At 40.1% G+C, this 25,028-nt stretch overlaps 1 protein-coding gene across 1 annotated transcript in view; it reads left to right on the top strand.

Moving 5' to 3' along the window:
• The window catches only part of LOC127567994 (connector enhancer of kinase suppressor of ras 3-like), a 177,859-nt gene extending 170,928 nt beyond the window's left edge, over positions 1-6,931 (top strand). The window contains exons 23-24 of the mRNA XM_052011238.1: positions 2,977-3,164; positions 5,973-6,931. Of these exons, the coding sequence (XP_051867198.1) occupies positions 2,977-3,164; positions 5,973-6,173 (389 nt within the window). The 3' untranslated portion in view covers positions 6,174-6,931. The remainder of the gene's footprint in view (positions 1-2,976; positions 3,165-5,972) is intronic.
• Positions 6,932-25,028: the final 18,097 nt, after the last annotated feature.

Raw genomic sequence — 25,028 nt, 5'->3', positions numbered from 1 at the left:
TGCACACTCAATCATTTCAACACCGAATGCCTGATTTGCATCTGTCTGAATTAAGTAGCAGCAAATGTTTCCAAGTTCTGGTTTACTGTCTTACACTGCCCTCTACAGATACTGTTTTGTAATACTCTGCAGTCATTTCTCTTACCAAGTGATGCACTCTTCTTGATGCTGCATGGGGAAGAGGATGAAGTACACGTGGATAATTGCTGCTTGTAGAAGAAAAAGTAGATTGTTTTGTTTGGAACTAAAAATTTCTGCAGATAGTGGAACTTATCAGTGTACAAGAAGCAGCTCAAAACCAGTTAGAACGCTGAAAGCACCATTGCCCAGGCAAGCAGTTTTGACACACCCCAGACAGTCCTGTTGGTATAAATTTCATGGGGTTATGGTGTATTTGTCCAACAGGTAAGTTACAGCATGTTTTAACTATAGGGAAATTTCTCTTGCTCCATTTTCATTATCACCCTATCCATTTTAATCTTGATGGTTAACATGAACAATATTGCAATGAGAAGACAGGGAAGATATGAGGAAATGGATAAAGACAGTGAAAGAAGCCAACAAGAATCCAATTTCCATCTGTCTCTTGATGAAATTGACAACTAGCCAGCACCTAAGAGAGCAGAGCAGCAGCATAAAGCCACAACATGGAATTCTTTGTTACAATACTTGGCAACCAAGAGGGGAAAATAATTCATTTATAAGTGTGGGAAGGTTGGACGGGTTAAAAAGGTGAAGACATTGTACGTGGAGGGGAAAGGTCAGTAATAAGGAAATTTGGAGAGTCTAAAGGCTTCTTTGAGGGGTGGAACATAGGAAGCCGAAACTTCCCTGAAGATCAAGGTAGGAAGAACTCTTGCTCCCTGCCACAGGAAAACCCAGACAAGGCACTTACTCTGTGAAGCTACAACTCCAGCCTCCTGCTCACAGCCAGATTTCCTGAATCCTGGAAACCAGCAGCAAAATTCCAATTCAACCCCTTGATTGCTTTTTGGGAGTACAATAATAAGTTAATGAATGTCCAAGTGAATGAGAATCAAATTTTGCATATTTGATGGTTTAGTCCTCTCCCACCATATATAACTAGCTTTAAGTTTAAAATTGTATTTTTGGTTTTAAGTACATTAAAGGATGTGAAATTCCACTGTGCTATGATCATTTTTCTCCAAAAGACACATTACTAAAAGAATACTAAGTTCATGTGACACAAGATGTAGAATACTCTACCTCCTGGTTGATTTCCGGCTATATTGTTCTAGGAAACACTCCATAAATCCAAGTTCTATGAACTTGGCCTCAAACTGCTTTGACTAATTTTCCAATTTGTTCACTCCATATGGAGATTAAAACTATCATAATTATTTACTAACTTCTTTTACTAGCTTCTATAATTCCTTGATTAATACTTCCTCTAAGAGTACAGTTGTTCTTAGGAGGCCTATAAACTTTCCTTCAGTGTTTTCTACCACTTGTTCTCTCTAACTTCCACCCATATGTATTCTACGTCCTAAGCCAAAACCCTTCCTTACTTCTCATAGAATGATGGAAACGTACAGCACAGAAATGAGCCCTTCCAGCCCATTTCATCCATGCCAACCCTGCTGCCTATCTACATTAATCCTATTCGCCCACAACCTTGGAAAGGTTTAGAAGATTATGGGCCAAATGCTGGCAAATGGGACTAGAATGGATGGGACATCATGGTCAGCACGGACCAGTTGGGCTGAAAGGCCTGTTTCCATGCTGTATAAATCCCTGACTCTTATCTTGAATATTCAATCAAACCCATTTACCTGTGCCTTTTTTTCTCTCCTGTTGCAAATGCTCTGTGAACTCAGATAAAGCACATTTAATTTCTTTTTACCGTCCTTCTGCATTTGCCTTATTCATTGATGCATTATTGCCATCAAGTTCTCTTTCAATTTTTTATGTGTAAACTTGTTCTCTGTCTTTCAGCGTCAACCCATGGAAACAATCTGCTTCTTTATACCCTGTTTCTTATTTTCTTTATTTTAAATTTATTTTATTCATATCATTCCCCTAAAGCAAAATAAAACAGTTTCTTAATCTTTTACTATTTGTTTCTCCCTAGATCAAAGAGAACCCTAGGCAATCAGCTTTATATCCTCTCTATCTTCCCTCTAGTGTGGACCCCAGTGAGTTCACTGTAGTTTAAATGCAGTCTTATTAAGCCTTTATGTAAGCTCATCACTTATTTACATTCCTTGTTGCTGTCACTGAACTTTAATTAATCTACTGCTTAACATTATTATGCTCTCAAACAGGAAAAAAAGGGTATCATCTACTTTGAATCTTTTCAAGCTTGCACATCAACATTCATGAAGACATTGCAGTGCTAAGTAATTTGTATTCAGATGTTGCAGTGACTTTTCACAGCTCAAGCTATGACCAGCGATTGCAGCTTTAGAAACTTTCTCTCTAATTTATGTTCTTGGACAAAGTATTCTTGTGGCTTCTTTTCGTTAACATTGACATTTGCAGCACGATTTGTGTAGTGAGTTTGTATTCAACGGAGCCTGGTTAAGAATGCCAAACAGATTTGGGCTAGATTGCATGAAAGGATAGAGAAGCAAATTCAATCACAACTTTCCATTGTACGTTTCAAAATGAAAGATAGTCCAAATGAGCTCCCATTCTATGTAATTCTAAGATTTAACAGAAAACCTTAAACAGTTTAAGTCTCCTGTTCTGTGGAGTGGGTTCAGGGTGCAAAATTTAAAACAAATTTGAAGTAAGGATCCACAACCAAAAGACATCATTCATAATTTGTTGTACTACACAGTCCAATGTTTGAGATCATTTGCTTTATTGCATTTTATTATTTACCTTTGGTATCAATGACATCTAGTTCAATTCATGTGCCAGACTTCCTTTCAATGAGCCCTCTGTGTCAATTTAAATGTGTCAATTCATGTAGGGAAGGAATCCCTTTGACTTTGCTCTTTGTTTTTAAAGAACAACCACAAAATTCTGATGAAATGGAGCAGTTGTATAAATCCTTAGAGCAAGCAAGTCTTTCTCCTACTGGACAACGCCGATCTTCAACAAAGAGGGATTACAGGCGGTCCTTTATAAAGCGCAGCAAAAATCCTCTTATCAATGAAAGACTGCACAAATTCAGAGCATTGAACAGTACTTTAAAGGTATGTAAGGGTCTCTTTTTATGTCCACTGATAAACCATAATTCCTTTCAATATGCACTACAAAATTATCTATGTGGGTGGGCTGTTGAAAAATTGAATATTTAATAAAGTGTGAGTGCCTTCTGGTAAGGAGTAGGCAGGTGCAAAGTTAGACAATTCCAGGTCATGTGATGGCATGGAGACCAACAAAGTTCTGACCAGGAGGACCCCACAGATATTACAAAGGAGGTCTCAATTTCCAAATCCTGCATAATGCATTGGCAATGAGACCAAGGTACAACTGCAACAAAAGGAAGTTTTGCAGATTGCATATTGTTAGACCAGGGTAGAACACTAAAGCCCTATCGAAATTCAGAGGTTTTATCTTCAGTCTCTTTCTGATCTAGAAATGAGTAGAAAATCCAATTTTTACCTTATCAGGCTCCAGGTCCATTTGAAATGTAGCTGGCAGTTATAGTTAAATTATTGAACACATGATTGCTGTGCATATGGGATAGAGGTCCCTTGTGTTGAGCTTAAAATGTATCCTCTCCCCTTTCAGGAGGGGAAACACCACACAATTCAAGTTTGCCCTGAATTTAAAAAAAAACACCTCCCGTTTTGACCACGATGTTCTGAACTTTCTCTTTGAGAACAACAATTACCCATGGACAATAGAGGTTCTTCAGTAAAAGTTACCTAACTACAAAACATGCGATTTAGCAATATAACACATAATTTCTTTGTTTGCATACATTTCAGAGACCTTTACAAGAAACTAGTTACTCTGTAGAAGGTGTTTGATGAAGTAATCGCAAGCAGATGCCGAGAGCCTTGCACTTTGTCAGGCACCTGTGGACTTATAAGAAACAGTTTAGTCATTCAGTTTGATCCCTTCCATGTTTCAAGGCAATAAGTTGATTATTTTGTAAACTCACCACCAGTAAGGAAATGTTCCATATGTTTGGGATCAGCAATATTTTCCTTGAACATCTTGATTTTATTGAGGAGTCTTTCAGCTTGTTGAAATAATTTAAACAAAGAATCCAATTCATAGCAGAATAATGGATTGGGTCAAGCTCCCATGAGGTTGGCAGTTCTATTGGGAATCACCACATGTCCACCCTCCAATGTTCAGTGCAATGTTGACTTCCATGTCTGCATACTGCAATCCAGTGTTAGGAAATGTGCTGGAGGTCAGCGTTTGAACTCCTGGTCTCTCACTGAACTTTCCACCGAGTGCAGGGGCAGTTCTGGCTTGTAAAGGCTAGAGAGCCAGAAGTGTTTTGTACACAGCCTTTGCTGGTTATGGGGGACAAAGCAACAGCCCCGTTGTGGGGTGGTTAACCTTCATTAGGAAGATTGACTGAAAAGGAGTTAAAACAGTTTTTTTTAATTATTTAAACAGTTTTAAGTCTCTCTATGTAAGAAACATTTCAAAGCAATGTCCGTGTTGCCTCTGGGATTGAGCCTCAGTTTCTGATACCAGAGACCCAGTTTCAACTCATGGACTGGTCTCCTCAGTAAAGGACCATGGTGTGGAGAGTTCCAATAAAATAGATCCTCCATGGCTCTGGAATTAGCATGGGGGGTGTGGGGGGGAACCAAACGTGAGTTGCAGATTATATCAAACAAATCTGGCCTAGTGTTTCACCTTGCAGGGTAGAGTGTGGGTCAGTAAAATTATTGATCCTGCTGCATGGAGAAAACTGAAAATGATCCAATGAGGCATAGCAGCATGTACAGGGCTGCAGATCATGCTCTCCAGTTCTTAAATAAAGAGTAAAACTTTGTTAATTCCACTCAACAAGAATTGCAACATGCATGTATATATTATACTTGAAAAAGAGAATTGCCTACATGCATGGAAGAATTAATAAGATAAAGGAGGTGGTACTAGGAAGAGGGATCAAAAGCTTAGTCAAAGAGCTTTAACGAAGGTCTTGAATGAGGAGAGGGAAAGGAAAAGTACTTTTAGAAAAAGGTTGCATTTATATTGCACCTTTATGACCACAGGATATTTAAAAGTCCTTTACAGGTAAAAGCATTCTTTTGAAGTACAGTTATTGTACAAGTCTGTAGCACAACTAACTCTTGCAAGTAATGATGTGAAAATAACCAGTTCATCCATTTTATAATTTGTAATGATGTAAAACTTCCAACTTTAGATAAGTCTTATGAGGGATTTTATCAAACGCCTTCACAAAATCCACTTAAATTGCCATTTGGAAGTCCATATTATGCATTTGGAACTTGTAGAACAAAAAAATGGCTTAGTTAGGAAATTGCTTGCGTGGCAGAAAGCAGAGAAGAAGAATATTGTACAGGTGGTCAGCCTGCTTGGAAGTGACTCACATCATCCAGTAAAAATTTGCATTGACACCCCAACTATTCACCATATTTATCAACCATTCAGATGATAGAATGAAAAGATAGATATCCATATAAATTAGTTGTCCATTTCACAAAGGATGTTCCTTATGCAGGATTTGCCTTTCTGTCACTACTAATGCACATATGAGGACTGACATGCTTCCAAAGTAAACTTTAAGTATGGAAGTGCTTAATGAGAATATATTAATACATAAAATCCAGGATTAGTGGTGGAAGGTTCAGTGATTCATTCATATTACTTGTTATGGTGCTCTGAAGAAGACCGCCGTGCAAGGAAGTGCGGGTGTGAAGTAATCTTGCCTTTAGTGGACCACACATTGATGACTTGTAGCAATGAAGTACTTTTGTTGTCACTAAACATGGCTGCTTAATGGTAATAATGGAAGTTTTTTCTTCTTTTTGCACCCCCCCCCCCCCCACCCCCCAAATCACCAGGCCAAAGAAGCTGACCTAACTGTAATAAATCAACTCCTGGAAAGTTCACAGCTGACGTCAGAGAAATTCCGACAATGGAAAGAAGATTATTCACTATTGCTGCAGGATATTTGCAAAGGATCCCAGTCTAAAGTCTGCTTAGAAAGAAATGCTGGTATGATGGAGAATTGGGATTCATCATCCATTGAAACAGATGTTTAATATTTGAGATTTAATTTACTCAACATGGTACTTTACTGTCTTGGTCAAGCTAGACTGTTTTCTGAAGCACTAAGAGGTGCAGGACTTCCAGCAAGCCAAAACAGCCTGCAAACAATGAAAGCCATCAACTACGGTGATTAGAAGTCGTCCTTTTCTGCTTTCATTGTAGGACTTGAGGATGTTTATTTAATTTACAGGCAATTACACTGAGTAATGGCTACAGTTTTATTTGTAAGTAAACAGAACTCTCTGGAGCGTAAAAATTTATAGATGACATTCTCACAGGTTAAGGAATGTGCATACATTCATAGTCTATTTTGTGATATTCTATTTATTCTGCGATCGCTATTGGGCTTGAAATGGTTCTGAAGCCTGTAGCAATTGAAATATATTTGCACGTGTAAAAATTTTATACATACAAAATTCCACTTAAAGGAACAAATACAATGACTTCCCTGAAATTAAAGGCCAATTTGCATACTAAGTCCATTCAATTCCAATCTATATTTTTATTTAAAAAGTTAACTATTACAAATTAAACCATCTACACATTTAAAAAGTACCTGGCTATGTCTTTGACCTCCAGGTTTATGGAGCTGGTGCTAGAAGGTGGATTAGGCGGGTTAGTTCTTTTCCAGCAATGGGCCAATAGACCTCCTACTGTGTTGTAAATCTTCTATAATTTCAAAGCCTACATTTACATTCTCTTTTAATTGTACTAATCAAAGGTATGTTGTAAAGCATAATAAACTGAGGAAATATTTTCTATTCTTTGGCCATTATCAGTTTCTCTGGAATAAATTGTTCTGTCCATTCTCACTTTGAGTAAACTAGAGGAGGGAGCATGAGTGTAATTATCTATTCGAGTGAAAACTACTCTAGGGCTCTAATATGCTCGCCCATTTTCCAACAGAAAGTAGCTCCAGGCTCAGAATCTTGGTTGTGCCAATATAATGGTCACCAGTAACTTAAACAATCTGCAGAAATGGCTTTTCCCCTTGAGTAAAGGTACTCAGAATAACCCTTGGTGCAAGATGTCATACATCTGTGCCAGCAGCAGTCGTGATTGCACTGGTGTGTCTGTGTATACATAACCCAATGGCCTAGAAGTTTAATTGTCTAGTATTGTTTTTATTCAGCATCATGCAATCCAACCTAAAATGTGCTAGTGTGATCAATTCGAGGTAAAATCACAACAGTCATGAAATTGGACTGGGCACTTCCAGTTGGGACCCCATATAAGATGCACAGCTAATGATTATCATTGTCAACTGTCATGCAAAATACAATTGACTGCCAGGTCCAGAAATAATTGTCATTTGGCAGTCGCAAAGAGAAAGGGAATGCAAATCATTGAGTTCTGCATTTAGATGTCTTTTAAAGGGTCACTTGGCTCACAACAAGACACTTCATATAGAGTTCAAAATCTCGCTGGGAACAGATCAAACATCTGCCAAAGGGTTCAGATTGTGATCAGGTCAGCAAATAATGCTTTTTGTAGAATTTAACTACCAAGGGAATTGATCCAGTTGGTACCTCTATGGTTCCTCTGCACATGAGAAGGACCACCCTCTCCTCTAATTTATTAAGACCTAATGCTGAAAAGGAGCCCTTCCTGTACAGGCGGTCTTATTTCTCCATGGAGAATATGAAGTAAATAATTTTAATATACTTTGAGAGGCACTACCTGGGTGTGGGGGAGTGGAAGTAGCAACAGTCTGTAAGTGAGTGCACTGTGGGAGATAGTGTCTGTGTGTGTGTGTCCTGTGTCAGCTTTAAAGAGCAGTATTTCTAATGCTGTAGAGGTTACCTATTGATAGATTTTTCAGCCTTTCTCTACCCTCTGGTGGTGACAGTGTGTCTTGCTGCTGTCTGGCTGCCTTTAAGGACTGACACCAACCTCCATCTGCTGTGCTATAAGTGGTGGCAGCACTGATATATTGAAAGTGCCCCCATTGGGACCTACAGTGGTCAAAAGTTAATGCATCTTTTTCAGTGGAAACCATGCTAATGAGGTTGTAAAATTGTTCACAGTTCATTTGAATTTACTTGGAATGGGACACACCAAAGAGTTAAAGGGGACATAAAAGTCTTTTGGAGAGAAAAATTATCTGAGATGAAGAAATGTCAGGTCTTCATCATAAAGCTAGGAATTGTATCTTGGAAGTGAAGCAGATGGGAAAGCCATTGATTCCAAGCGGGCCCACAATGTCAGAAGGATGAAGAATTGCCAGAATGACTTTCCACTGGCAGAACTTGCACATTTGACCTATCCTGGGCATACAATCATCTGGATTCCAGCAAGATATCAGCATGCAGATCCATGCAAAGGTTGAAGTGAGGATCAGTGAGGCGTGAAAGCCTTTGTTTTGTCCTGGAAATTACCAAAGCCTTGTTGACTGCTTCAAATATATTGGCTCTCTTATGACTGAATTAATAGCCAAAGTTTTGAAATGTATTTAGATTTTCTTGCATTCACCTGAAACTTGCATGTGTTTCTTTGTTTCTTCCCATGTACATTTCTTACAACTTGAATTCCATTGTTTTTGCAGCACAGTCTCCTTTGGAAACAGTTCCATTATTTGCTGGGTTTGCCACTGTTACAAAGTTGCAGTGTGCTACATATTGGCAATTTTCTTTATCTGCTTATATTCTGTGGTTGGAAACAGCACCGCTGTAAAACTGGGTCATGTCTCATTTTTCATGATATCCCATGATCCAAACTTTAGACAACATTTCAGTGAATAAGCTTCATAGTTTTGCAGTAGCTGCCAGATTTAATTCAAAGAAAGATTTCACCTAAAATTGTGTCATAAACTTAAACTTATCTGACATGTGAAATTTTATCTGTCACCATTATCTCATGAAGACTTGTCTATGTGAATCAATGTGATTCCTGGTAACTGTTTATGCTTTACGTAGCTATAACCTTAAGTAAATCTATTTCTCAGCACTGTACGTTGCAGCATGGAGTGTGTGAAAATGTTGATGTACTGTGTCTTTGCAGAAGTGAGAGGTAGATACAATCTCTGCTAAGATTAGGATTCATGACAAATAGATCCATGAAGATAAGGAAGTTCTTATAGGAAAGCAATGATATGACCTTAAGATGATGGAATTTCATCCCCTAAAACTGAAGTAACATTCTATTATAAAACTTGTATAAACAAATATTCAAATATATACCTGGAAAATGGTGACTGCTGTAGAATCAAAGCTTTGTAAAGGAAATCCAAATAATCACTTTGGTTTAGTTTAATTAACTTTACATATACTGTAAATTGGAAAGCTATCACTGCCCAGAGATATTATCGATAAAATCTGCAACATAGTTTAATTTTTAAATGAATCAATATTCAGATTATTTGTTTAATAACCTTGTTTTATCTCACAGATTAATTGCAGAAGAATTTTACATTGATCGAAAGTTGAACCTTTGGGTGTTGGTGCATGAAATTTAAATGATAGTTGCAGATATCATTTGTCAAATGTTTAGTTGGGTTTGTGTGACTTTGCGTGCATTTTGCATCTTAAAGGATGCATTTAGACAAGTATGAACAGATCAGGGAGAGCAAGTGTGGACTTATGAAAGCTACTTCATGTTAAACAAAACGGTTGAAATTAGCTGAGAAGATATCTAGCACAGTGGGCAAAGGATGTCAATGAATGTTATTAATATGGGCACCCATAAGATATTCAACAAGGTTTGGTAATAAAAGTAAGACTATATGGAGGTTGGCAAATGTCCTCAGCCAGAGTTCTGTTCTGGGGCTTCAACATTGCACTACATTTATGACTGTCTTAATGGCAACAAAGAGAAGCATATCTAAGTTTTGAGAGCATGTAAATACTATTTGCACACTCATTACTTATTGAGAGAAAATTTGAAATCATCCCACTTCCATGGGAAAAAAATTCAAACATTTCCTATCCAAATTCAAGAACAAACCAAAAGCATTCATTGTTCTGTCTCCATAATGAACACGTTTTGTAAGAGTATCCCAGGAGGTCAGAGGCCTTATCACTGATACTATAAGTGATTGCAATGTCTACTCATGGGATAAGAAATTAGGCTGTCATTCTCTGTGTGCTCATCACATTCCTACGCATTTGTACTTGCTGCCTTTTTAACCGATGGCACACTTACATGCAATATCTTGGGGACAATTATTGAAGTCCAAAGGGACAAGGGACACAAATATGATTAAATAAATGAGCACTTGCCTGAAAGGCTGCAAGAGAAATGGTTGATCCAGAGCATGAACTCACAGTACAGAAATACAGAAATCAGCATTGCTGATACAATTTGTTGTCTTCATATAACCACGCTAAGATTTACACAGAAACTGAGGAGGAAATCAGTGGCCAAGAGTAAAAGAGAGAGGTTTGCACCTAACTCAAGAGTCAACCTCAAAATGTTTCAAAGACATACATACCATATCCAGGATATGTAAAAGAAAGGAAAGGATCAATTAAAGACACCACCTACTGCTCATCAAACTGATGTGCCCAAATACCTTGTTATTAGTCAGAACTAGTCTTCATGCCCAATTAAATAGTTACAGATGATGATAATGGAACATACATCACAGCACAACATTTTCATGTTTACATATACTCTGGGAAGAAAAATGAAGTTGCATTTATATAATGCACTTTCTGGCTATTTCAAAGTACTTTGCAGCAAAGTAGTTCATTTAAAGTACAATTTCTGCTGTTTTATAGATAAACACATTTTCAATGCATCAACCCACCTTTCTATAAGAAACACACCATAAGCTGGTGAGCCAACCACCCCCTCCCCTCCCCCATCTGAGATAAATGTGTATAGTATTATGTTTTGTTTGAAAACTAAGTGAATGTGATCGAATTTTATGAAGAGGTGCAAAAAGAACTGACAAGCAGGGTGGTGGATATTGCCTACATGGACTTTAGCAAGGCCTTTGAAAAGGTCCCACATAATAGGCTGGTCTGGAAGGTTAGAACATATGGGATCCAGGGCGAGTTAGGAAATTGGATACAAAATTGGTTTCGTGGTAGGAGGCAGAGGGTGGTAGTGGAGGGTTGCTTTACAAATTGAAGGTCTCTGACCAGTGGTGTGCCCCAGGAATTGGTGCTGGTTTACTGTTGTTTGTCACAATGATATGGATGAGAATGTAGGTAGGATGATTAATAAGTTTGCACATGACACCAAAACTGGTGGTGTGGTGGCCAGTGAAGAAGGTCATGTTCAACCTTCAGGATCCAGAACAAATGGGAATCCGAGCAAGAGAATGACAAATAGAATTTAATTTAGACAAGTGCAAAGTGATGAATTTTGGAAGTTAAACCAGGGCAGGACCTACTCAGTGAACGACTGTGAAACGTTATTGAACAGAGAGACCTTGGGGTACAAGTACACAGTACCCTGTAAATGAGAACACATGCAGACAGTGTGGTGAGGAAAGCATATGGTATGCTTGCCTCCATTGGCTGAGGCGTCGAGTATAAGAATTGGGATGTCATGTTACAGATGTACAAAACATTGGTTAGGCCACACTTGGCGTATTATGTGGAGTTCTGTTCACCATGCTATAGGAAGGATGTGATTAAGCTTGAGATGGTGCAGAAAAGATTCACAAGGATGTTGCCTGGATTGGAGGGCTTGAGTTATCAGGAGAGTTTGGATGGGCTGGATCTGTTTTCCTTTGAGCAGAGGCTGAGAGGTGACATGATAAAGGTATATAATATTATCAGAGGCATAAAAAGGGTAAATAGCCAGTGTTAATTTCCCATGCTAGGGGTGTCTAAAACTAGAAGACGTAGTTCTTAGGTGAGAGAGAAAAGGTTAAAAGGGAATCTGAAGGGTAAATTTTTCACACAAAGAGTAGTTGGTATCCAGAATGAACGGCCAGAGGAGGTGTAGAGACAGAAACAGTAACAACATTTAAGAGGCATCTGGACAGATACTTGAATGAGCAGGGAATTGATGCAAGCAAGTGGGATTAGTATAGATAGGCATGATGGTCAGCATGGATGCTGTGGGCTGAAGGGCCTGGTTCTATGCTGTGCAGTTCTATGACTCTGTAAGGGAAATTAGGGACCAAAGTGCCAATCTGTGCATGGAGCCAGAGGATGTAGGTGAGGTCTTAGATGAACACTTCTCAGATCAGGAAGGTTATGGTACAACCAAGTAAAACATTGGTTAGGCCATTGCTGGAGTACTGTGTGCAGTTCTGGTCACCACACAATAAGAAAGATCTGATTGTACTGGAGAGAATGCAGAGGAGAGATTGGATAGGCTGGGTTTGTACTCCTTGGAGTGGAGCAGGCTGAGGGAGACTGATTAAGGTATACAAAATTATGAGTGGCTTCCCAAATGCAGAAGTGTCTATAACCAGAGGACAAAGGTACAAGATGAGGGTAAATGTAGAGGGGATTTGAGGAAGATTCCCCCGCTCCCCCTCCCCGCCCCCCAGGATGATTGATTTCTGGAACACATTGACTGAGGGGATGGAGGAAGTTGTTACACTCAAAACATTAAAGAACTATTTAGAGAAGCATTTGAAACACCAAGACATAGAAGGCTAAGGGATGAATGCTGGAAAATGGGATTAGTATAGATGGGTGCCTGATGGGCAGCACAGACATGGTGGGCCAAAGGGCCTGCTTCTTCCCAGTATGATTCTATGACCCTAAACTGATCAATTTGTTCTCATAATTAGAGAATACTTGGCAACCTGAGTCTCAATCCAGGCATGTTTGTTCTGTTGAGTAAGAATATAGTAGAATATTCAAAGTTTAAATACAAAGTACATTATTTAAGTCAACTGATTTCTTGAAAACTAATGCACAAATTTTTTTTAAAATCCAGCATTCATACCCCACGTATAGAAATTTAAGACATTAAAAGTAAAAGAGAAATTATATTCAATTTGTAAGTGCAAATCTGATATAATTTAACACAACCCATTACACAAGTCATATGTATAATAACCCTCTTACAGAACTAATGTGTTTATGAAATTTAATAAACTGTAGAGAAATGGGTTCTGAATGAAACAATTCAATTTTCTAATTAATCTTTCTGCAGGTTGGAACTATTTAGTATACTTAACATTTTCTTTTTGGAATATTTTACAATTAAACGTTAAGAAATGAGTTTTCTCTTGAACCTACAGGCAACATGGAAAATAAAATTAGTTTTGTCACACACTGGTGCATTTTCGAATCCTGATTCACAACCCTGATCAGCAGGTCATGAGAACCACCACCACATGAATTTAAAAAAACAATCTTAAATGGATATCTATTGCACAGTGTAAATTCTAATATAAGACCAAAACATAGATCAAAAACAAATGAAACTCATACCTAATTGAGCCATGCATCATTCATTTTTTGGAGTTTACATGTCCAACCAAGAATCAAAAAGGTGTAAAGGTGGCTGTACCTATGGTGCCATAAATTTATTAGAAATCAAGAATAAAATATCAAAGTAGTTTATTTACAAAGGCAAAAGCAATCAAACTGTATATGTTTGGAGTCCTACATCTCTTAGGAGTGACTCTTCTGGCTATTCGTATCTGGCTACAATGCAGGTACATCATATAAATGTCATCCAATCAAATACACTATGTCCTGATATGGAAAAATGATATTTTGTTTTCAATTTAACCAGTGAGCCATAGATTTAGTCTTGCTAAAGGTTGGCAAATTCTATTCAGTCCTCAAGGATCTAAGCTCTTCACTTCCATCTCTCACTTCAGAAGAAACCATCACACTTCTGAACCTATTTGAACAAATATGTTCGGCAGACTTGTTCTTTTGAGAGATGTATCTTCTGAAGCTTCATAGTTGTTATTAAAGATGTTGACCTGAGGATCCTGATAATTGTAGCATTGTCATAGAATCTGTTTCAGAAAATAAGTCACAATTATTTAAGTGCAACAATGTTAAATAAATATCTCTCTCAATGGGACCACATAATATATCTGCACCACCTTTATTTTGTCAGCAGTCTGAATGATATATCACTTGGTACTACAAACAACAACAACCAATTCAATTTCCTATTTGTTGAGTTCATTTCGTTAAGGTGTTTCAAAACTCGAGCATGATTATTGACCTGATTTTTGTCTGGAACCGTGTTCAAATAATGTGTCTGACACTCTTGTTTCCATTCCACCCTGTCACTTTGATTTGGTTGTAGTGAACTCAGCTGCTTCATTCATAACTTTCTTTTCATAAGAGGCTCTGCCAGTATATACCCTGCAGTATTATATGAAATAGTTCCATGTTTAAACAGGAAATTTGCCAAATGATGTTTCATGCTAACATGGGAAAATTCTTGGAGTACATCTTTAAAGCATCTTTAATTCTTCTGACAGAATGTTTACCTGCTCGATTGGATGCCAGATGATAGAGGTATGCTGAGGCATGTTTGATAACATGTTTTTCACCAAGACTTGCAAAGTTGTTCCTACCTCATCTAATGTATATGGTACAGCAGTTTCCTTAAGTTTAACTTCCATCCATTTTGAATGACTCTCTACAAAAGCTAGACAAATTCCATGTCCTTTTTCACAGAATTCTAAAAGCACTCATTGAAAAATTTCTTTGACCATGTCCAGATTTACAATTGTGCTTTCACAGATACTGACCCGATAGATGATGAACTATCTAATCAGATTTTCTAATCACAATCCAAACCTGGCAAGTATATAAAATTCTGACCAATTGGCTTAATTGCCACTGTCCCTATATGTTCTGTATTTAATTCTGTTAATATCTTTGGTTTTAGTGCATGCATGCTCCATTTTAAATAACCTTAATTGCCTGATAACATTTATTCAAAAGTAAAATAAGAATGGAAAATGCTACAAATGCTTAACTGTTCAGGCAGCATCTGTGGAGAGAAATACCGTCTGACCTGTTGATTTCCAGCAGATGTAGATTTTGCTTTTCAATCATTGAAAGACAGTTTTGGCTCTTCATCTACACAGGTCTTTGACTCTGACCAACCTCTGAGTATGGTCATAAGCATGACTTACAACTGGAACTTGTTTGTTCTGCAGTTTCAGAAGGTGATACCGTAAAATCATCATACATTTGACTTAGCAAGGCAACTCTTCACAAATCTAGTAAAAAAGATGCACAATATTGCACCATTCCCAAGAATGAGCTCAGTTCAGACACATTCTCAGTTTTCTGAGCCCTTATACAGGCTGTCCCCAGGTAATGAACGGGTTCCATTTTACAGATGTCCTTAAGTTGATTTTGTCCATATGTCAGAAGATACGCAAAAATCACTCATAATGGTAACCATACTGCCACAATATTGTAATGAATGGCATCAAAAGCACGTAAGACTGGTAAGAAAGAACAATTACTAAGAGTGGAGAGGGAGAGGAAGCTAGTTCTGCCATTTGTAGGAATGAACCCATGTACGTAGATTACACTTCTGAATTTAATAATACTATGAGAGCTCATCTGTAAGTCGGGTGTTATTAACCCAGGGACAGTCTATAATAACTTTCTAATTTACCAGCCGCAAACCATGCACATCCACTCTTACACCCAGATAAACCACTTCATGTTGTACAAGACCACACTCGTTATTCTTTAATTACACCTGGAGCCTTTGTAACAATTCAAGCACCTCTGGTAGTATTCTGCCTTCAGTATGCGCTGCTATGGTTATACGAACAGTGATCTACTGTAAAATTTTATTCATGGTAGGTTGGAAAATTTTAGGAGATAATCTAACACCAAAATGGAGTTTGCTGTAAGAACTAGTGCAATATGTTTTCTTTATATGAGATAGTGTGTATTAATGGTTAAATATTATTAGTTATCCTGATCACTTTTGAGTTGTGAAAAAAGAAAAAAACTTCAGCGGCTTCATGGGCTTCGCTTTGGAGGACTTCGGAGCAGATAAGTTTTTCTTTATCTTTTTATTAGGGTTTTAAGTATAAGGCTTAGTTTTTAATAGGGTTGTAATTTATTAGGGTTAGTGTTTTTATAAGGTGCTTTTATAAGGGTTGTAAAAGTTGTAAGTGGTAGAGTGGGGGCTGGACTGCGCAGGCGCGGTGCGGGCCGTTTAAAAAGCCAACCACCGTATCCAGCGGGCAGCGGATTGAGAGGGATCAGAGTGTTTTGGGCTTTGGCTCAAGGGGCTTCGGCTTAAAGGGGCGAGGAAAGGTAGGCGACTTGAGTTTAGGAAGAAGTATGAGTGCGGTATCCTGTACTCAGTGTCCGATGTGGGAGTTCCCAGAGTCTCCCTGCCTCCGGGAGGGCTACATCTGCAGCCGGTGGGTAGAGCTGCAGCTCCTGAAGGACCGTGTTAGGGAACTGGAGATGCAGCTCGATGACCTTTGTCTGGTCAGGGAGAGTGAGGAGGTGATAGAGAGGGGTTATAGGCAGGTGGTCACGCCGGGACCATCGGAATCAGGCAATTGGGTCACAGTCAGGAGGGGGAAGAGAAAGGGGAAGGGGAAGAGTCAGGGACTAGAGAGTACCCCTGTGGCTGTACCCCTTGACAATAAGTACTCCTGCTTGAGTACTGTTGGGGGAGACAGCCTACCTGGGGGAAGCAACAGTGGCAGTGTCTCTGGCACAGAGCCCGGCCCTGTGGCTCAGATGGGTAGGGAAGGATTGAGGAGGGCACTAGTGATAGGGGACTCTATAGTTAGGTGGGCAGACAAGCGATTCTGCGGACGCAGGAAAGAAACTCGGAAGGTGGTTTGCCTCCCAGGTGCCAGGGTCCGGGATGTTTCTGATCGCGTTCAAGATATCTTGAAGAGGGAGGGAGAACAGCCAGAGGTCGTGGTACATATTGGTACCAACGACATAGGTAGGGAAAGGAATGAGGTCCTGAAAAGAGACTATAGAGAATTAGGAAGGAAGTTGAGAAGCAGGACCTCAAAGGTAGTAATTTCTGGATTACTGCCTGTGCTAAGCGACAGTGGGTATAGGAACAGAATGAGGAGGAGGTTAAATGCGTGGCTGGGGGATTGGAGTAAGGAGCAAGGATTCAGTTTTCTGGATCATTGGGGCCTCTTTTAGGGCAGGTATGACCTGTTCAAAGAGGATGGGTTGCACTTGAATCCCAGGGGACCAACATACTGGCGGGAAGGTTTGCTAAGGCTGCTGGGGAGAGTTTAAACTAGAATTGTTGGGGGATGGGATCCGTATTGGAGAGACTGGGGAGGAGATGTTTGGCTCTCGAGTGGAGGAGACTAGGAGTGGGTGCCGTGAGCAGGTGATATAGAAGGGACGTGTTCAGACAGGCTTGAGATGTGTCTATTTTAACGCAAGGAGTGTTGTGAACAAGGCAGATGAGCTTAGAGCTTGGATCGATACTTGGAGCTATGATGTGGTGGCCATTACGGAGACTTGGATGGCGCCGGGGCTGGAATGGTTGATTCAAGTTCCAGGTTTTAGATGTTTCAGGAAGGACAGGGAGGGAGGCAAGAGAGGTGGGGGAGTGGCACTGTTGATCAGAGATAGTGTCACGGCTGCAGAAAAGGTGGACGTTGTGGAGGGATTGTCTACGGAGTCTCTGTGGGTAGAGGTTAGGAACAGGAAGTGGTCGATAACGGTGCTGGGTGTTTTTTATAGGCCGCCTAATAGTGACAGGGTTATTGAGGAGCAGATAGGGAAGGAGATCCTAGAAAGGTGTGAGAATGACAGAGTTGTGGTGATGGGGGATTTTAATTTCCCAAACTTCGATTGGCATCTCCAGACAGTGAGGGGTTTGGATGGGGTGGAGTTTGTCAGGTGTGTTCAGGAATGGTTCTTGATACAGTATGTAGATAGACCTACAAGAGGAGAGGCTGTGCTTGATTTGATATTGGGTAATGAACCTGGTCAGGTGTCGGATCTCTCAGTGGGTTAACATTTTGGTGATAGAGATCATAAATCTATCTCCTTTATGTTAGCACTGGAGAGGGATAGGAACAGACAGGCTAGAAAGGTGTTTACTTGGAGTAAAGGGAATTATGAGGCTCTCAGGCAGGAAATTGGGAGATTAAATTGGGAACAGATGTTCTCTGGGAAAAGTACAGAAGATATGTGGCAAATATTCAGGGGATATTTGTGTGGAGCTCTGAACAGACATGTTCCGATGAGACAGGGGAATCATCATAGGATGCAGGAACCGTGGTGTACGAAGGCTATAATAAATCTAGTCAAAAGGAAAAGAAAAGCATACAAAAGGTACAGAGAGCTAGATAATGTTAGAGATCTGGAGGAGTACAAGGCTAAAAGGAAGGAACTTAAGAAAGAGATTAGGAGACCCAGAAGGGACATGAGAAGGCCTTGGCGGGCAGCATTAAGGAAAACCCCAAGGCGATCTACAAGTATGTGAAGAGTAAGAGGATGAAATGCGAAAGGATAAGGCCTATCAAGTGTAGCAGTGGGAAAGTGTGTATGGATCCGGAAGAAATAGCGGAGGTACTTAATGGATACTTTACGTCAGTATTCACCACAGAAAAAGATCTGGGGGATTGTAGTGGGGACTTGCAGTGGCCTGAAAAGCTTGAGAATGTAGATATTAGAAAAGAGGTGGTGCTGAAACTTTTGGAAAGCATCAAGTTAGATAAGTCGCCAGGACCGGATGAGATGTACCCCAGGTTGCTGTGGGGGGCGAGGGAGGAGATTGCAGGACCTCTGACGATGATCTTTGTGTCGTCCATGGAGATGGGATTGGTTCCGGAAGATTAGAGGGTTGCGGATGTTGTTCCCTTATTCAAGAAGGGGAGTAGGGATAGCCCAGAAAATTATAGACCGGTGAGTCTTACCTCAGTGGTTGTTAAGCTGATGGAGAAGATCCTGAGAGGCAGGATTTATGAACATTTGGAGAGGTATAATATGATTAGGAATAGTCAACATGGCTTTGTTAAGGGCAGCTCCTGCCTTACAAGCCTGATTGAATTTTTTGAGGATGTGACTAAGCACATCGATGAAGGGAGAGCAGTAGATGTAGTGTATATGGATTTCAGCAAGGTGTTTGATAAGGTACCCCATGTGAGGCTTATGGAGAACGTGAGGAGACGTGGGATCCAAGGGGACATTGCAGTGTGGATCCAGAACTGGCTGGCTCACAGAAGGCAAAGAGTGTTTGTTGAGGGGTCGTATTCTGAGTGGAGGTCAGTGACCAGTGGTGTACCTCGGGGATCTGTACTGGGACCCTTATTATTTGTGATTTTTATAAACGATCTGGATGAGGAAGTGGAGGGGTGGGTTAGTAAGTTTGCAAATGCACGAAGGTTGGGGGTGTTGTGGATAGTTTGGAGGGCTGTCAGAGGCTACAGAGGGACATAGATAGGATACAGAGTTGGGCTGAGAAGTGGCAGATGCAGTTCAACCCAGATAAGTGTGAAGTGGTTCATTTTGGTTTGTCAAATATGTTGACAGAATATAGTATTAATGGTAGGACTCTTGGCAGTGTGGAGGATCAGAGGGATCTTGGGGTCCGAGTCCATAGGACGCTCAAAGCGGCTGCGCAGGTTGACTCTGTGGTTAAGAAGACATATGGTGTATTGTTCTTCATCAATCGGGGAATTGAATTTTGGAGCCATGAGGTATTGTTGCAGCTATATAGGTCCCTGGTCAGACCCCACTTGGAGTATTGTGCTCAGTTCTGGTCGCCTCACTACAGGAAAGATATGGAAGCCATAGAGAGGGTGCAGAGGAGATTTACAAGGCTGCTGCCTGGAATGCGGAGCATGCCTTATGAAAGCAGGTTGAGGGAACTCGGCCTTTTCTCCTTGGAGAGACGGAGGATGAGGGGGGACCTGATTGAGGTATATAAGATGATGAGAGGTATTGATAGGGTAGATAGTCAGAGGCTTTTCCCCAGGGCTGAATTGGTGGCCACAAGAGGACATAGGTTTAAGGTGCTAGGGGGTAGATATAGAGGAGATGTCAGGGGTAAGTTTTTTACCTAGAGAGTGGTGAGTGCGTGGAATGGGCTGCCGGAAACGGTGGTGGAGGCTGATATGATAGAGTCTTTCAAGAGACTGTTAGATAGGTACATGGAGCTGAGTAAAATAGAGGGCTATGGGTAAGCCTAGTAATTTCTAAGGTAGGGACATGTTCGGCACAGCTTTGTGGGCCGGAGGGCCTGAATTGTGCTGTAATTGTTCTATGTTCTATGTTGTGCATATAATTCAGTTTTGCAAGAAGCCTTGTTTTGACTCATTCAGTCTTGCGATATTGCTCATGGATATTATTCTTGGACACAGCTTGATTGAACATGACTTTGCAATTATTCCAGAGCCTCACAATTTTAACTGCTTTTACTCCACCGCGATCAGTATGGCCCAATCACTTTGATCCACTTTCACCAATATATTTTCCAATTCCTGTTCATCTTGGACTTTTAGTGGGGAAGGAACCGATCATGACTCATGACAGGTTTCACTACATGACAGTGTTTGTCACCTGATGACCACTGGCAACCATACAGAGCACTGAGATTATATCAAATAAAGTGCAACACATTTTATTGCTATCATTGGCATTGCTGTCCTCCCCAATCCATACAATACATTGACTTAACCTCACACAACTGTGTATATCGTGAGAGGAATTGACAGGACACATTGAAAGAATTTTGATCTAGGGAGCAGAGTATCCGGATAGAAGGTTGTCTATCTGGAACTAGAATGAAAAGAAATGTCTTTAATCCGTAGAGGGCTGTGAATGCTGTGAATTCTCTACCTCAGAGGGCCGTGGCTACTTTGTCATAAACAAGACTGAGACCTTGAGGAGCAAAGGGAATAAGTGATGTGGAGATCCCATTGGAAAGGTGTCTTCAGCCTTGATCTTATTGTATCTCAGCACAAGTTCAAGGGGCAGTATGGATTACTCATGTTCCCATTTTTTCCTAATGGAGAATGATCCCATTTCTGCTATTTAATGAGATCATAAAGATTAGATGCTAACTGATTTCTTCCATTATCAGGTGCATTTGTATGTGTTCTCAGAAGTTTCCTACACTTTAATTTTTAGTTGCTCTTCAGAGATTATGTTTTTGGTCATATTAAAAATATCGTGGTGAATAGAATTGCTTTCAATCATTTTGCCCCAACAACGCTCCTTGTGAAGTTTACATGACAGAAAGACTAAAAAGAAGCTATGCAGAGCACAAGAAACTGATTGAAATAGGGAGGATGTGGAGGAGAATCTAATGTAAGAGCTACACAATGAATTTTCCTCATTGCATGATTAGTTATTCTTTAGTGATAGCATTCACCATATTTCCTCATAACCAATAGTCCCACATTACTTACCTGTCTTTATAATTGACATCATTATATTCCAGCAACACAAAAAATATAACCATCTAAATATGCATATAAAAATATTGAACCACTGTTCATTCACTTGGTGCTTGTTTTATGTATGTTCCATGGAGGCTTTTCCAAACAGTTACAGCATGGGAGGTGGAAGGCCGATGACCTTCAGCTGGAGGGCGGTTTCAAGTGGCTGTGAGCTTCAGACACATCAATTTGACTTGGACTGCAATCGCCATGGTATCCTGAGACAAGACAGCAGGTACCAGTTCCATGGAACCAAGGCTATTCTTCAGCATCAGCACCCTGATGTCCTGCTTACCTATTGGAGAATATCTTGTGCACCGTAAGTATTTTTGAACAGTGGTACACAAAACCATCACATCAGTAGTCTTGACTTTTTAAGCAACACACAAAATACTGGAGGAACACACACACACACACAGACACAAGAGATTCTGCAGATACTGGATTCTGAAGCAACACACACAAAATGCTGGAGGAACTCAGCAGGTCAGGCCGCATCTATGGAGGGAAATGAACAGTAGGCATTTCTGGTCAAGACCTGATGAAAGGTCTCATTCTGAAATGTCAACTGTTTAGTTCCCTCCAAAGATGCTGCCTGAAATGCTGGAGGAACTTAGTGGGTCAGGCAGCATCTATGGAGGGAAATGAACAGTCAATGTTTCGGGGTGAGATCCTTCATCAGGACTTCTTTTTCAGGTAGCAGGAGGGATTCCAATGTATAAATCAAACCTTTGTGCAGCAATGGGATCTGTGACATCAAACATCAAATGGGTCATCATGGTCCTTTAGTGGCACTCATGGAGGTGAGTACCATCTTAGAAAGGATGGGCTCCAAGTTCTGTGCAAAGCCTCTTGCCAAATTAGATCTGGTCTCCTCAATGATGATTGGCATTGAGTGTGGGCTTTTCACTTACCAAATATTTGGGTGCCCATGTCCATCAAACTTCTGTTGCAGCTTTGGCTCATTTTGCAGTAAAACCAGTGGAAGGGTGGCACCTTTTTTTATCCTTTCCTCTGCCGTCACAGGTGCACACTTGTTCTGATGTGTTTCCCAGTGCTGGTCCCCCCTTTAACCCATACATTGTTAATGTCTGCATTGGAGAAAGCAAGGGTTAGATCAAGTAAAATTGTTTCTTTATCGACACTTTATTCTTACTTTTCCTCCTCAGACTGAGAGGATTTCAGTTTTTGTGTATCTAACATGAAAATGGGGTTATGGTGGAGCAAGAGGAGAAATACGAATTAGGTACCTAACCCATCCACAGCTTGTGAGAAGAGATGGTGGGATGAAGAATAAGTAGGAAACAAAAGAGGATTAGGTTTGCAGAGACCCTGCACAACAATCTCTCCAGCTCAGAAATGTCAGCATGTCTTAGATTTGAACAGTTTGTTCAGTCTTGTACAGTAGCTGGGGAATGGCTAGGAACAACAGTAAGAATGCAGTCTTCTGGTCAGGGACGAAGGTAACGGGTTCAGTCTGCTCAATGTTGAACTGCTATGATTCTCCTGAGAGTGGGTGTCAATGAGCTATATCAAGCAAGCAGCAGTAGATTGTGTAGCCATGCAGCTGAGTGGAATCAGCACATATTTGAAAATCAGTACCGTGTCTACAAAGAAATGACTGAAAGGGAGCCTGTAACTGAGGTAGGATCCATGGATTCTTGAGCTCTAAAGAAGATTATGTGACATAAGAATGAGGAACCATTCTGGAAAATACTGACTACATTCAGATACAAGTATCCAGCTACTTGAAAACCAGTCATTTTTGAAAATATTTCATTATATTCAGTTAAATGACATTCAGATATACAGTGGCATGCAAAAGTTTGGGCACCCCGGTCAAAATTTCTGTTACTGTGAATAGCTAAGCGAGTAAAAGATGACCTGATTTCCAAAAGGCATAAAGTTAAAGATGACACATTTCTTTAATATTTTAAGCAAGGTTACTTTTTAATTTCCATCTTTTACAGTTTCAAAATAACAAAAAAGGAAGAGGGCCCGAAGCAAAAGTTTGGGCACCCTGCATGGTCAGTACTCAGTAACACCCCCTTTGGTAAGTATCACAGCTTGTAAATGCTTTCTGTAGCCAGCTAAGAGTCTTTCAATTCTTGATTGGGGAATTTTCGCCCATTCTTCCTTGCAAAAGGCTTCTAGTTCTGTGAGATTCTTGGGCCTTCTTGCATGCACTGATCTTTTAAGGTCTATCCACAGATTTTCAATGATGTTTAGGTCGGGGGACAGTGAAGGCCATGGCAAAACCTTCAGCTTGTGCCTCTTGAGGTAGTCCATTGTGGATTTTGAGGTGTGTTTAGGATCGTTATCCTGTTGTAGAAGCCATTCTCTTTTCATCTTCAGCTTTTTTTTTCACAGACGGTGTGATACTTGCTTCCAGAATTTGCTGGTATTTAATTGAATTCATTCTTCCCTCTACCAGTGAAATGTTCCCCATGCCACTGGCTGCAAAACAAGTCCAAAGCATGATCGGTCCACCCCCATGCTTAACAGCTGGAGAGGTGTTCTTTTCATGAAATTCTGCACCCTCTTTTCTCCAAACATACCTTTGCTCATTGTGGCCAAAAAGTTCTATTTTAACTTCATCAGTCCACAGCACTTGTTTCCAAAATGCATCAGGCTTGTTTAGATGTTCCTTTGCAAACTTCTGATGCTGAATTTTGTGGTGAGGACACAGGAAAGTTTGTAAGAGTCTCCTGCTACCCAGAGGTGAAAATAAGTTAATGAGGGCTGGGCCAGCTCACTGGTAGGAAAGTGATTGATGCAATCAGTACAAATGGCTTCAATTGATTATGTGAGTGATATGACCGTACCAGTAAGAAATTTAAGTTACTTTCATCCCTGCTTCTATCCTACTTCACCAACATGTACAGATTACAATAAGTGAAATGGCTGATCCACCATTGATCCCAAAGTGTATACTGTAGTGCTAGATGTATTAAGCCACTTTCCAATATTTGATAGTTGACCCAGAAAATGAACTTTATTTTAAGACTGACCAAAGATGAGAAGGCTATTTTGAATTTCTGTTTTGGTTTTGAATTATGTGAAAGATACATGGAGTATTTAGTTTTCATCTGAATAGAAAGTAATTTCATTTGAAGACTTTTTCCATTGGAGCGTAGGTAAATGAGGTGGTCAGTATACGAACCGAGCTGTCAGAGGAAGTGGTTGAGGCAGGTACATTCACAACATTTAAAAGGTACTTGGACAGGTACATGGATAGAAAAGGTTTAGAGGGATATGGGCTAAATGAGGGCAAATGGGATTGGCTTGGATCAGAATTTTGGTCAGTATGGACCAGTTGGGCCGAAGGGTCTGTTTCCGTGATGTATGACTCTACAACTCACTACTGATGGCACATCAAGAATACACATCCTTGTACTTCATTATTACCTTGTACTGAGATTTGCTGATGAAAGGCATATCTTGAGTAGGACTGTAGGAGTACTCAGCATTAAAGTGTAGATGAAACATTAAACCAATACCTTGTCTCCTCTTTTAGATGGATAGCAAAGATCCCAGAACATTATCT

Source organism: Pristis pectinata, chromosome 3 (assembly GCF_009764475.1).
Source record: "Pristis pectinata isolate sPriPec2 chromosome 3, sPriPec2.1.pri, whole genome shotgun sequence".
Lineage (NCBI taxonomy): Eukaryota > Metazoa > Chordata > Chondrichthyes > Rhinopristiformes > Pristidae > Pristis > Pristis pectinata.
This window is presented reverse-complemented; position numbering and strand designations above follow the sequence as displayed.